General features: G+C 43.7%; 1 protein-coding gene across 2 annotated transcripts in view; it reads right to left on the bottom strand.

Moving 5' to 3' along the window:
* The window catches only part of LOC116945092 (CUB and sushi domain-containing protein 1-like), a 630678-nt gene that overhangs the window by 146038 nt on the left and 469262 nt on the right, over positions 1-15378 (bottom strand). For both annotated transcript variants that reach the window (XM_032959197.2, XM_032959196.2), the window contains exons 37-39: positions 12696-12800; positions 6407-6525; positions 5554-5623 (exon numbers count right to left, since the gene is read on the bottom strand). In XM_032959197.2, coding sequence (XP_032815088.2) covers positions 5554-5623; positions 6407-6525; positions 12696-12800 — 294 coding nt within the window. The remainder of the gene's footprint in view (positions 1-5553; positions 5624-6406; positions 6526-12695; positions 12801-15378) is intronic.

A 15378-nucleotide genomic window follows, 5' to 3' on the forward strand; every position in this document is an offset into this window, starting at 1 on the left:
CTGGGATTTGAAGTCTGAACCATGCAATCTTAAGTTGAGCGGCACAACCACAGATCCCACCAGCCGAATAATGTCATAGCATGCACAGGTTATGCCGTCACATTAAATTCAAAGATTTTCTGAAAAACTCAACGGCACATCGCTCGATCAAAAGCTTAATAAAAAAAAAATCAAGTGAGCCATTAAATTGCAAAAGACAAAGTGCCCCCGTATAGCCTTAACAGACTGTAGGGGCAAGTGCTGTTAGCGTGCACCTATAAAGGCCGGCACGGCACAAGAGGGGGTGGGTGGCCAACGCCACGCCTGGCCGCATTTGTCTCCCCAGTGGCGAATGTTTACACATCACACCAGGTACTCATTTGAGACTGAGTCGACCTAGGGGAGGCCCAGGACCGGTTCAGATAATCGTCATCGGTGTTGGCCGTGAGCGCGAATCGAACCAGGTTCATAGCGCAGCGTGCTAACTACGACACTACCCCTCCCGGTCACACACTCATGCACGCACTTAGGTGCAGACACAATTGAGCACAGCCCACCTATCCGCTATGGCCTCCAGCGTGCTGGGCACAGCCTTACAGCCAGCAAATGCATCTCTCTATTGATTAACTTTGAGTTGCCTTTGCCTCCGTAGATACGCCGAAGATCCACTGGCTTCAGGAGTTGTGGCTGGACACTTCGCAAGTGCGACAGATTTTATTTATACATTCGCTTTCCCCTCCGTCCTGACACTTTTATTAACGTAACTTTGGTCGGGGGTTCCTGGCGTCTTCCCTCCGGCCCTGACAACGTAGCTCACAGTGCAATTTGTCAACGGTGTCACCAGCCGGCAATACTGCCGGCAAGATGCAGCAATCATTGTCCTCCTACTCCCTCTTTTAGTGTGAAGGCGTGAAGGAAGCGCACCGCCGCGGCTGTCATACCGCAATTGATTGTTGAGCGCAGCGGAATGTGAAGTATGAAACTACACCTCATTTGAACCCCGGGCTTTGAAATCGCGTATCTGGCCGGGCGCTTCTGCAGTCAAAAGCGATTTGGTCGCAGTCGTAAGCGCGCGAGTTAAGGCCCCCCCCCCCCCCCCTGTCAAAGGTCCACTCAGCCTGTTATCACAATAATAATAATAATAATGTTCAACTTGTATCTCGCCGCCGCACTGCGTTTGCTCACTCTCGAAGAAGGGGAAAAGACTCGGAGATGTGAGGAGCCACATTCAAGGGGAAGGGCAGCAGCCAGCCGGCACCAACAATTGCCCAGCACTCTGTTAATATGTTTCCAGCGGATTATCTTCTCATTAATGCGTGCTCGCACATTAAACGAGCTTCTCAATTATAGAGAGATGATGGCATTGGACTCTTCCAGTGAACGCACGTGATTTTAAATGAAAGCGTCAGCATTGGTGTTACTGCGGTGAGAGCACTCGGAATCACAGATTCGCCCATTACTGCATCACAGATTCGCCCATTACTTCATCTCATCTAGTTGATTCACCTGATCTTCACCGTTACATTCATATGCACCGTTCTTAATGATCTGTTAAGCGCCTTGGTCAAGGAGCTATCTGACTTAAGTTAAGATGAGAAGAAAGGAAAAGTTGGAAGATTCAAATCCTGGTTGCTGACCGAATTGGCACAATGGTCCCTGCCATGGTAATGGCTCAGGGCTGCCAATGAAGAACAGTGTTGCTGCGATACTAGTTTGAGCATGCCTATGCGTTGATGGCTGAATTAATTTTACCTGGATAAGGGCACAACGTAGGACCACGAGAGGCAAAGCATATAATACGAAGGTGTTACAGGCCAATTGACGAGTTGGAGAAATCTGCATCACCCAGAGAAACCTCACGCGTGAGAGGGGGAAACACTCTATCCCACACAGGTGGTACAGGTGGAAGTCAACATTTTGCTGCACTGCCTTCTCCTGTCGAGCCAGCGGTATGGAACCTCCTTGACGCCCATTAAACCCTCACTGCTGCCTCCACGGAGCGAGTTCACAGGCCAGGTGCATAGCCACCACCGCCGGGTCGGTTTCATAAAATGAGCACAACTTTTGATTTAAAGCTTTCGTGACTGCAGTAATTCATATTCTTAGTTCTTTCGGTAAAGTCACGTTGAAGGGAAACAATAAAATAATAAAATATATATGAAACAATAAAAATTCCTCACGACGTTTCGACCATAACACAAACGGTCGTCTTCAGGTGTGTTTGTGTTATGGTCAAAACGTCGTGAGAATTTTTATTGTTTTATATATTTTGTTATTTTATTGTTTCCCTTCAACGTGACTTTACCGAAAGAACTAAGAATATGAGCACAACTTTGTTGAACGTACCAAAAAAATAGTTGTTCTATAGATAAACATGCCCCCCCCTCACCTTCCATGATAATTTGGAATATCTGTCTCTGGTTCAGCGGGGGGGGGGGGGGGTGCACAACCAGAGAAAAGCACTCCCAAAATACCACTTTAAGTATGGCACAATTTAATGAATAACATTGGTCTCAAACTTAACTGACTAGGTTTTTGAGTATTCACAGTTTTAAACTGTAAAATATACCAGCTAGCACATGCACCCCGAGTCTCCCTTTACAAAAATAAAAGAACTGTGTTTCAATGATTCCTCACAGGCTTCTATGTGGAAAATTAACAAAATGACTGATTTGAATTATTGGGCAGCCGTGGGAATTGTGCCATTGACCTTAAATCGCCATGGTTCATTGTCAAGCCTGCGAGACACTACGTTAAAAAGGCGACTCATTACATTTTTCTTTCCTCGTTAATTGCGAAAAACTTTTGAGCCACCCATTCCCACACACACTTAGGTCTTTACACACATGTTATGCGAATACAAAACAAGCCACCAGAATGTACAATCAAATTCACACCAAACGGCAAGTAATCATGAGCCCTGCACATATTAATTAATCTTACATGAGTGCGAACAAATCAAAAAGTTCTGCACAAGTTTAAGATCCCCCAAATTACTTTCCTGCCTTTTAACAAAATGCATTTCATGTTTTTTTTATATGTGATGCTAATAAACGCCACAAAGTTTGGATTTGAACTAGGAGAATACTAATTAGCAAAAAATTAAAATAGAATGCAAATATAATACCCCTCCCCACCCCCCACTCCCATGTTTTCCGAATGTGATATCGCCAAGTTTGTCATGGGATGACGAATCAACATTCAGAACACTCACAGAGAGCAGCCGCACCAAGTGTAGGAGAAGAACGACCCACGTAATGAAAGTTTCACGGGAGTTAAAACAAATCCTTTAAGTTGTCTTTTAATTGTTTCCACAACAACGGTACCCTTTTGCCGCAAGCTCTGCCATGAGATTATCAGTGGCATGACGGTCAAACTGATATTTATTGTTAAAAAAAAAAATATTCGAGCTCCAATTTTTGCCCGCATTGCGAATCAAAAACCTAATTAAACGTTATGGGTCTTTTGTGCAGTCATCAATTGGCTGCACTTGAGAACCAGGTTTAATCATAGGTGGCTAAAACACACAGATTCAATCCCGAAATATCAACGGTGCCGGTTCAGCGCTCTTGACCTGAGCTACACAGCCACCTGCGTAGAATACGGTATTTTCGTACCACAAGACTGCCTCTACAAAATAACCGGCTGATCCACATTTAATTGCCAACACTTACATGACTTCATAAGACCTGGTTGTCAGATTAACAATTGTAAGCACTGATTGTGGACTGAACCATTTTTTTTGCATTGGGAGGGGGGCAGGGGGAGATTTATAATTTGGTCCCTACCACAGGAATGTGAATTTTCACCACCAGCTCAGAACCACCAGCAAGGGATTTTCTGTTGATATTTTTTGTTGTTATTTACACTTTCAATAAATAGTTTATAAAAGTAAAAGGCAAAAAAGCCCAAGTGTCTCCATGCTCGATTGAGCATGGAGTTTTTGCACTCATCTCCAAGAGCATCCCTGAACAAGTGGTGGGAATTCTGCATTCATAAATTCGAAGCCAGTTTCTCCAAAAGGTAGCATAGCAAACTGTTGAACTAACTGTATGGGGATAGAGTGTTTCACCATCGCATGTGTGGGATTTCACACGGTGCTATGGATTTCTTCCCACGTGTATTAACATTCCTTAATGTATTAAAAACATCTTAATATAAACCACATGAGCCTGGAGAATTGTTGGGTGGCAGTTCGCCACCTGGCTACTTTCCCGCTTGGGAGATGCACTTTGCATGAACGGCATCATATAAAACTAAACATTTATTATTATTAAAATTGTACTTATTTCATCGATTGCCAATGATGAAATCATGCTTGACTGCCGGGATTTTGTCTCACATATTGTGCTCTGTGGGCACCCCATTTAATGTGGCACCAACATTCAGAAAAAAAACTTGTTTCATATAAAATATTCCAAAGGTTCCAGATTATGCTAACAAGTTGTAAAATTAATTAGTGCACATACAAAGCTCGCTCGTGCAATTCTTAATAAAAAAAGTTACTTTGTAAAGTATGTAATTGCAGTACTTTTCCAATTATGAAATTTTGCAACATTTCTGAGCAGGTTATACAAGTAAAAAAATTGGTCCGGTGAACCAAAACAAGTTTTAATTCCAGCACAAGAATAAATGAACCACAAAGAAATGGTTCACTTGGGGGAGGTTTTTTGCTGGCCCCATGCGCCCATGTCAACATGCAGCATCCAATGATGTACCATAATGGGAAGACACACCATAAGATGTGCCAGTGTCCCCGGGGACTCGAGTCTGAATTTGTCCGATACACAACTAATCCTTACTCCCAGCTGTCACTTTGTCTATAATCCAGCTACTCACAAATTGGGCTAAGTGAGGGTACCCAAGAACACACTTCAACAGATCCATAATTTAATCCATTCACGCTCGCAGACAGCTGGGGCGAGTGACCTTAGCGAGCTCCCATTACCAATGGCATGGCTGAAACAAGGGAGTGATATGGTGAGCACCACTCACACTCAGCCACCTTTCTTCCTACTTTCCTAGTGTGATACTAGGTACTCATTTTAGGCTAGGACTGAGGTCCAGGCCAAAGCCAGATTCGAAACTGACACTGGAGTTAGGCTCAATCTGGAATCAAACCCAGGTCATCTTCTTTGGTTCTTTCGGTAAAGTCACGTAGAATGAGAATAAAATAATAAATTGATAAAATAAAATAACACAATAATATTCTCACGACGTTTCGGCCACAACACAAGCGGCCTTCATCAGGTGAAGGGGACGAGACTGTCTGAAGGCCGCTTGTGTTGTGGCCGAAACGTCGTGAGAATATTATTGTGTTATTTTATTTTATCAATTTATTATTTTATTCTCATTCTACGTGACTTTACCGAAAGAACCAAAGAAGATGAATCCTCGCAGTCACGAAAGCTTTAAATCGAAACCCAGGTCACTTGGAACATTGCACAGTACTCAATTGCACCTCCATAACAATTCGACCTTCCGCTTGCGAGACAAGAGCTACAATACCGCAAGACTGCGTGGATGCAGACAAATGAATACAATAATAGCACAAGCACAGAGGTGTAAACGTACCTATGCAGAGTGGAGGAGGGTAGTTCCATCTCCTTACTGGGCCAGGCATACACGCGATGTGCGAATGACCCTGCAAAAAAACAAAGCGCAGCAGCAATGCTTGCTCATTCGCACCGCATTCATTATCAAGATTCGCACTTCATAACTCCGTGCATTAAAGCTACAAGTAAGGTGAGCGAGTGTCTGATTGCAAGTGCTCACTGTAAACGTTGGGTGAAGATACATTGCGGTGTTGAATGTTTCTATTAAAACACGTATTTTTGCAATGCAGATGATTTGCATTATGAATCGAAGTCCAATTCTTTCCAGGTTGATAGGAGTGTATATTGTTTTCTAATCTACATATGCATCTCCAAGCCGATGGTGTAAATTACAGATTCATATGATGGAGACCAGTCTCTCCATGAGTCAATCAATATCGACATCCCACATAGTGCTGCTTGCTTTTTCATTCGCCAGAGAGAAGATGGCCTGAGTCAACCCATGCCCACGATTTTAACTCGTGCCATCTGATAGTGAGTTGAAGACCCTAACCCCTGTGTTACCTAACCAGATATATCTGACCTGGATGATTTCTGATTGTATTAAATGGATAACTTGAAAAAAAATATATACCGTAATACAAGATTCTACCATTCGACCTCACAAGAGTAAATTGATTAATTAAATACAGTCGCAAAAAAACTGCTTTTTTGTTTATTTTGTTTGCTCTTCCACCGCACGTCCAATTAGCACGTTTAGCTACGTACAACAACAAAAAAACCCGATCATTTAATACGAACGAAATACGACTTTAACAGGGCAATGCACTTAATTCGTTTTTTTTTTGTTTTAAAATGTCTGGATTTATTACCTGTAACGTGTATCCCAGTTCACACTGAAATGTCACGACATCGTTCACGAGATATCTCTCACCCAAACGGATTCCGTTTGAAGGAATTTCCGGCTCGGGGCACGAAGCCAGACCGACGGCTGAGGGAAACACCACACACAACAAATATGTTAGCACTAAAATGTTACGTACATTTTGAACCGGTGTTCCTATGCAAGTGACTTCTTTGCAGAAACTAAGCTGGAGAAATGTTGTTGCTGCAGGTGAAAAGACAAATTGGAACCTTTGAACATTTGTGGAGGAAAAAAAGTCTAAGTTTAACCTCCATTAGAATGTGATATCCTATGTCCAGTTATAAAGCGTCAGCCAGTAATAACTGCCAAACAACCCAGTGCAAGAAGTTTCTGAACAAATAACTTTGAGGATTGAGTGATTAAATGAATCACACAAATCAGTGCCTGTCAAACCTCAAAGGTGCATTGGGTAGCTGCTCATTCCTTACAAGACCACATCCGTACAAAAGATACCGGGCGTTCAATAGTACAACCGCTGTTTGGTTTCCTACAAAGGAGTACGAATTGTATTAGCCCTACACAGCGATGGGCTGAGCAGACCTCCAACTAGGGATTTGAACTGAAAAGCTTCTAATTGTTGGTGGAGTGCTCTGCAGCAGCAGCAGCATTTCCAAGCCAGATTAATTTCGAATACATATCGACTGTCATTTCTGGTTAAAATAACATCGCAACACAATGAAGGTGTACATATTTTTTTGCACGGGTGCATACTAGATTTTTTGCACGAAATTATTTCATGATAATTATATATATTTTAAACACACACGTGGGGGGAAAACACACGTGAAAAAGCACAACTGCAGCGTTTTTTTTACGTGAATAAATATGAAACATTATTTCCCTAATGTAATTTGTGTTTCAACGAGCATTTAAGTATATGTGCAGAGATCCCCACACAAAAATGTGATAACTTTTGTTCCAGCAGACGGCTTAATTTCGCTCATACGTATGCACAATGCAATTGCATCCATTCCATAGTCATTTCGTGCTGTCTCGGAGGACGGTGAGCTAATTTGTATCTCAATCATATATCTACATTTACGAAACACCTTGTCAGATTTAGTTGTAAATTGTTAATATGCACAATTTCTCTGCGAAGAAATATTCAGCATTGCAGAAAGGTTTCATGCCCCTAAATAACCAATGAATGTACCCACCGTAATACATTATTGCTCATTTTCCACCCATGCCTATTTTGCCTTTCGCTATCGCCCCACAATGAATCCACTGTGTTCCATAGGCGCGTGCGCTATCTTTAACGAGCCACCTTGAAGAAGGAATATTTCATTAAGAGCACATGGCGCGAGTTGATTGGGGCTGCCAGTGTCAGCTTTAAAAAAAAAAAAAGAAGCCCGCATCGAATGGGAGGCTGGTAATCCGTGATAATTCTATGGGAACTTAAGTGAACTCAACCCCTTTTGGTGACGGGAAAAACACGACAATGGTCCACCCCGTGGCTGGTCTGACAGTGAAGGTAAACGAGTTACCCATCCGTACGCGAGGTGGCAATGCCTACATTCTCAATGACCGAACCCACATTCTGACGTGAGGTGTGGGTGACATGTCAAAAGAGTTATTAGTCCGAGGTCTGACTGACTTGTCTGACCGACTCAAAAGCTAAGCAGGCCTTTTTTGAGCCTGGTCAATGCTTCCATGAGTGACTATCGGGGCTGTTGAGGTCAGCATGGGGCTGGCTGCAAGGTGGAGGTGTCAGTGCTGCATGTCAGCTGCTCACATGTCTAATGCCTTAATTCTTACAAGTCAAACACCTCTAAATGGGATTGGCCAAACATCCCAATGTAAACCCTCCTGACTCTACAAGGTTTTCCTCGGCAAAAAAAAATTGGAATGATGTATTACATTACCATGTGCGGTTCTGAGCAAGCATTGAGTTGCACATGTCTATGTTCTGGGCCAGTTAACTCCTTTAAGGCAAAAACTGTTAACGTTTGAAAAAGTGGAACACCTTTTATTGACCATGAAAGATGATGGGCCCAGGCGATATCTGACCTGGATTCAGATGCAACGACTTTCTGATTGCAATGTAAGCATCAAACAATATTATTATATAGAATGGTACTCATTTTATCTATCACAGAAATATATCATGGGCTGAGTTCACCCCCAGTTCCGGATTTAACTCGTGCAATCTGATTGAGAGTTGAGTGCTGTATCCACTGTATCACCTGGGTTAGTTTCAGTAACGTTAATAATAATGCATTATTACTGTTGCTGCAGAGTGCGGTGCTAAATACATACAAACAAATATTAGGAGCTACATTTACTGGGCTGGCAAATGTGTTTGTAGAAATGCATGTAGGACTGTGTCAGGAATATTAAACGCACTGGCTCTATCACATACAACACAGACAGCAAAGAAATCGCTTTACGTAATTGAAGATATATTTTTACAAATGAAATATCTCACAACAAGGCCATTGTATATGGATTAACCTCTAAAGTAAGGAACACATATCAAAGTGGACTTTTTTGTTGTTGTAAGACAGCAGATAATGTACCCTGGGTTAAGAATTATTATTTAACTCAAGTGGACTCAAGAGGGATGCTGGGAATGCACATTTAATCTCCTAAGGAATTCACGGTCAAATTAGCATGTAAATGAATGCCAACATCTATTAAAAAAATACTAAGTGAAATCAAATAAAAGTATTACCTTGCACAAACAAGTGTGGGGCATTGCTCGTTTCCACGAAGAGCTCTGAGCATGCAGTGGGAATGATGCATTCCCATGGCAGAGGCCACGTGTATCCATAGGACAACAGCTATACACTTCCCAGGATACGGTAGACGAGGCCATTAACCGGTGATAAATAAATAGGCAAGAGTTGATCCCAACCTTTATTTGAAATTACAACATTCTGATGGTGGATCAAGCGTTCTGGTCAAAATGTCACCTGGCTAGACCGGGAAATAGTTGGTGAAAAACAAATTTAAAAAAATATATATCTAAAAATCTAAAACAAACCCCATATATTCTGCATATACAAAAAAAAAATCTAATTCTCAACGTAAATATAAAAATAACACAAATATTGACTGGCCTTCGAATGATAAGGCCGCATTTTATCCATGGATCCCAATCCGCCGGCAACGTTACGCTTCAGTAAGTCGCCAAGCCACAAGGCAATGAGCCCAGGCGTGTAGACGGTGCGCTGTTGTTCGTGGAGAGCGATAGCCAACGTCCCGTGCAAATGCACTCAAGCGCCACACCAATATTGAAGCGGTCCATGAAGCGGACACTTGAAGGCACAACACGGTGCACCTTGCAAGTGCTCTCGGAAAAAATGGCAGTGTTTAAAATGTTGACCCCTTCCCCCTGCTGAATACAAACAAGGCGCTGACCCACGCCAGAATAGGAGATGGCCTCGAGGATATTCTGTCAGCCTCGCGGAAACCACCGCACGTCCGTCCGTCTCTTGCGGGATGCCTTCACGTCCTTCCCCGTGGAAACAGGGGGGGGGGGTTTGAAAGAGCGTGCACCGATCCCAGAGTTGGAACTCAAACGTGAAGGTGTGTCTCCCCCTCCACTATTGAGCACTGGCCCATGCTACCCTCTGTTAGTGACTGGGACAGAGGTGGAAATGTCCACATTTCCTATCGTTGGAGCCGGTCTCTCTGGAGCACAACAACTACTGGCTGCTTCTCATGAAGCAGTGCTCATTTTGCCAATCTACAATTGTGAGCATCATCAGCAGGACACAGGTGTCATATTATCTACTCATGACGCAAATGAATCTCCAATTCACGAGCGCATGTCAGCATTTGCACGGTACTGTGACTGAGATGACAGAATTATGACCGTCTTGAGAATTTTTTTGTTTGTTACCAACGTCGCACAACCTAAGGCAAAACAAATGCAGCTATTCCCACAAAACCCCACTGAAAGTGTGACACAATGGAGCTTAGAAGAGTTCACCAAACACACCCACCACTTATCGTATGGAGATAAAGCTAAAGTTTGCATTAATATTTTACCCTCATAATAAAGGTCTTTGGGTTAGATCGCGTTATTTATAAATGTGTCGTAACCCTCCACCACCCGACACGGCCAATCAGCAAAAAAGTGTCACAAATAATTATTTGTCTTTTGTCAACGTGACACTTTTTTTGCTGATTGGCCGTGTCGGGTGGTGGAGGGTTACGACACATTTATAAATAACGCGATCTAACCCAAAAAACCTTTATTATGAATAATATTGGTCGCGAAAGCCTACGTGTTAAACTGAATATTTTACCCTACAGTGTAATTCTTAAATTAGCCGACTGCCTTTTCACCTGCAAAATATGCTATTTTTGAAAGTCAATTAATACAATTCAATGAACATACATACATTATTTCAATATTGGCAGGTGTTCCTTGTAGCCAGAACAAAGCAAACGTAATGCATCACAGCTTCTAACGCAGGATTCATGCAACTGAAATGCTAGGAAGCCAATTAATTAATGTTACACCACTTTATAACGAACACACAAATTAGCAGAGCATTGCACTGCTTCAAAGATACAATGCACCGCACCACCTAATTCACTATCGTAATAACTACGTTGAAACCGTACCGTGAGGGTGATTTACACAAAGCCGCGGGATACTGTCCTACATCTATTGCAGCCCAAATGCTTGGGACATCATCATAAAATCTGGCGAGAGCAGACAAAACCTCAATCACAAATGTGGATCTCCCAGGTTGACAGGGATTAAGGTGCAATCCGTCACAGGACATGCCCCTATAATCTGTCTAGATTTCAGTCCGGGGAAAGAGAAAAACATTCTTAATGCTGCTTCACGGTTGTACAATGGGAGACCATGAACAACATTGGGATTTCACAAGATACAGAAAGAGAGCAGCTTATTTTTTTTCCCCCCTGCATGTGCACAAAAAATATATATATAGCGCTCTGTAAAATGTTGTTGCTCAAAGTCTATTCAGTCAACTCACATTGTCTCCTTGCTCAAGTGAAGCGATGGGACGGTACTCATGTCCATTTGGGAGCTAAGAGTTAGTGGTATAAATTCCACATTCTAATGGCAGGAGACGGTGGTCTCTTCGCAGCAGAGCGACGACTGAACATCTGCGAAGAAACTACCGGACATCTGCGAAGAAAAGAGCTTTGTAGCTCATCGGATTCCTCCAGTACAAATACAGATTATGATTCTGAACTGTTCACTTGATTCCAGGGGGAGTGCGGGGGCCGAGTCCAAGCCCCGTGAGGAAACCGCTCTGATCACAGCGCCACCCGTGCGGACGAGGGACTCCTCCACGCCACGCAGGCCATGGGGGTTTGTTCGACTTCGCTTAACCACGCTGCGTCAGTAGGCGGGTGGGTTGGTGAACGCGGCGGGGAACATGGACGTGGGAGCGTAGAATCGTTGTGCAGCGCAGTGGTGGATTTTGCTGCACTGCCTCTCTGCTGGCCGCGAATCGTCGCTCGAAAAAGGTCGCTCGGTAAACGTACCGTGCAGGCTTCCCTCGCTTAATGTGTGTGTGTCCCCCCCTCTCCCCCCCATTGCGCAAATTCGCAGTTATGCTATTCATCTTTTATGGACGTGCTTCAGACTTACGCTGTGCGCGTCACGGTTACGCGCTAAAAATAAAAAAAAAATGAAGCGTAATAACAAAAAAAATATTGTCAAACTAAATGTTTCAAAATATAAAAAAATATATATTTTCAACGATAGAAATACAAAGTCAAAAAATAAATAAATATATTTCTCATGGTGTCACTGCCGCATCATGCCAGTGCCCAGCGTCACGGGCTGGGCGTAGCCATCGTAGATCTGCCGCCTTTGTTTCCATCACACGTTATTCAACTCGTTATTAAGTAATTTTCGTAATGTTCACAATATTATTATTATTACTGAGTAATTACATCCATACGTATTTTGTAAATCCATGGCTAAAATAACTTTTCTTCGGGAAAGCATCCCGCTGCAGAACATGCATGTCTATGGGAAATTAGACATCATACAGCGCAATTCGACTCACGCTCCGTTTTTCAGGAACGCGTGCCGCGTGTTACGCGAGGGACCCATGAACATTCAAAAGTGGCTCGTGAAATTAAATGACGAAAATATACAAACCCATACAAATCAAATGCACAACAGTAATGTCTGTAAACAGTTGTGAAAATCTCTGTCGCAAATGGTTATTTTTCAAGAGTGTCAATGCTTGCGTTATGTTAAGAGGCACACGTGACAAATGTGATATTTTTAAAACCTGTGTACTCCAAGTGGAAGCCGGCTGCCGAGACACTGATGTCGGAATGGAAATGTAAGAACAGCTGGTTCGACGTGCTGTTAATTAGGGCTGGAATGGATGTACCTGTGGGTGTAAAAAAAAAAAAACACTTGTTATTCAATTACAGTGAGAAGGCAATTCATATTTCAACATGGACAAAATACAAGTGGAATGCTGCCCCGTGCTATAATGGTTCGTACATTGGACTTGCAATCCAGAGACCCCCCACATTCGCATCTCGTTTCCATCCATTTGTATAAAAGGGTACAACGCAATTAGCCAAACGGCAGGTTGCGTGTAGAGGGGTAGAGTTTTGGTAACTCCCACCACTTCGAAAATGTCTGCCCAGCGTGGAATGGGTTGGCCAAGTTTCCTATCCAGGAGTTCTGAATAGCTCCCTCTAGCGCAGTAGTTCTTAACCTTTAACTGCAGAATTGCCCCGGTTTGGTTCTCAATCGTAATTTTTTGTTTAAATGTTAATAAATAGGTTTGATTAAACAAAGTAGTTGTACTTAGTTGTACTTAATTTGTGTTTCGATGATTTACCTTCGAAAAAAAATGGCCATGCCTCGCACCCCCAGAAAGGGCATCTCGTACCCCCAGCAGATGCATGCACGCCAGGTTAAGAACCACTGCAGTCTAGCGGAAACCCTTCCACCCGCATAAAGTGTTCCGTCTAGATGGGATAGAGTGTTGCCCCCTCGCACATGTCTATTTTTGCTAGGTGCTCCGCTTTCCCCCCACACGTAAACACTCATTTCATTGTCCGATAACACCTTCACATATAGAGGGCCACAGAGCTTGGGGAAGGGGAGCGGGGAAGGATTTGGCGCCTGCTTACCACCTGGCTTGCTGTCTTCCCCGCTTCCCTGTGGCTCCTCACGCCTTTGAGTCGTTCGCTCTCGTTATGAGTGGATGAAAACTGTGTGGCGCGTTACAAGTTGTTAACATTTCCATTATTATGATTATTATTATTCAGAGGAGAGAGTGCAAATGTCACGATAGTACATTTCCACAGATGGATAGCTACAGCTGACCCAGGGGAGATGCTGCCAAAGCAAATTAACTCTCAGCTCTGAGAGACTTAACAGTCGTATAAATTGTGTGCCTGGTACAAGGCCTGGCCACCTCTATCTCCCTGGAACTTAAGTAGATACCGTTGGGACTGATTTTCGGATGAGTGCACCTCAGAAAATGCAGTCCAGGTACAGAAAATAATTCCCATTGGTCTTGTGCATTATGGTCAGGACATGAAAACCACATCAATGGGATCATATCATTGTGTGCCATTTGATATTAAACTAATCTATTAAATATTTATATTTTTATCAAGTAAGGCCCACTGAACTATATAGCTCTTTTTCAGAAGCGACCTGGCCACAAATTATAGTCCAACGAAGTGGCTAATCACGTGAACATTTATTGCAGTCAAATAATACTCATGTTTGTAAACGTGGAGGGAAAAACCAGAGGACCCGGAGTAAAATCCACGTGGCCACTGGGAAAGAGACATACAAACTCCCAATGTACAGGGGTCTGGTTTGGGATCGGACCCACGACCTCCTCCATACCAGGGAGGGAGTTAACATCTCGACACCGCAGCGCTCCTCACACAAACATGTGTAGAGGTGGGGGGCTGTGGGTTTTGGATCCCTCAGAGCCCCGCCCCTCGCGGCCAATTCGTGTAAAAGGCGGAGAGCCAGAGAGCTCGAGGCAGTGTTGGGGAGCCGAAGAGCGAAAAGCCAGTGAAGACAGAAGACCGGCTAGATAGACCCTGGAACTACTCTGACCCGCTGTCCTTCTCAGGGCTGGGCAGAGCAAGCCAGTGGAGTGGTGCGGCCCCAGAGCCTCAGAGCCGATGTCCTTCTAAGGGCCGCGTCTGTCTGGCTCGGTGTCGTGACCTGCGCCGAAGCTGGGCCAGGTCAGGTAGCCTCCCCTAGCGTCTTTAGCGGAGGACCTGGGAGCATAAATAGTTAGGCAGATAGCCTAGGGGTGTATCCCAGTCCAGTGCGGGTGAAGGGTCCGTTACCCCTTCAAGTATTGTATACGTTGCCCTGTGCCAAAGTGTTGAACTATAATAAATAGTGCTGCCTCGACTACACCGCCTCTGTCGTGCTTGAGCCCACTACGCATGAACTAAAACAACGGTCCACAATAAACCCTGTGTAGACTGTTGGGGCAACTTGGGACAGCATAGCACCCGAGGGAGTGAAGTAGCCAGCGCCATTCCTGCCCAACTATATCTTCCAAGTGCGAATATTTACACACCGCACCAGCTACTCAATTTAGGCTGAGTTTAACTCGCGGAAGCCTAAGAACTAGCTCAGATATATGCAGCATAGATGTTCTTCATGGCTGGGGATGGAGCTCAGGCAATAGGGTTTGTAGCACAGGGTGCCAACAACTGCACCACTGTCCAAACGTAAGCATGTTAAAGAGGATATATCACGCACACTAAAACATATTTCCGCACACATTTTTAAATAGCAATTGTTTTGCGTATTCAGTGTATGCAAGCACTGGCATTATGGCTCAGTCCAACTCGGCCCAGCATCCATTCTGATGTTTAGGGCACATTACAGAATAGATATCAGCAAGTGCATTCAGATGCTAACCATTACGCTCTGCATCGTTGCAAACAGCTCTAATCGGAGTGGTGTGC

The sequence above is a fragment of the Petromyzon marinus genome, chromosome 23 (genome assembly GCF_048934315.1).
Source record: "Petromyzon marinus isolate PM22_M1 ecotype Great Lakes invasive population chromosome 23, UKy_Petmar_22M1.pri1.0, whole genome shotgun sequence".
In the NCBI taxonomy this organism is placed as follows: domain Eukaryota; kingdom Metazoa; phylum Chordata; class Hyperoartia; order Petromyzontiformes; family Petromyzontidae; genus Petromyzon; species Petromyzon marinus.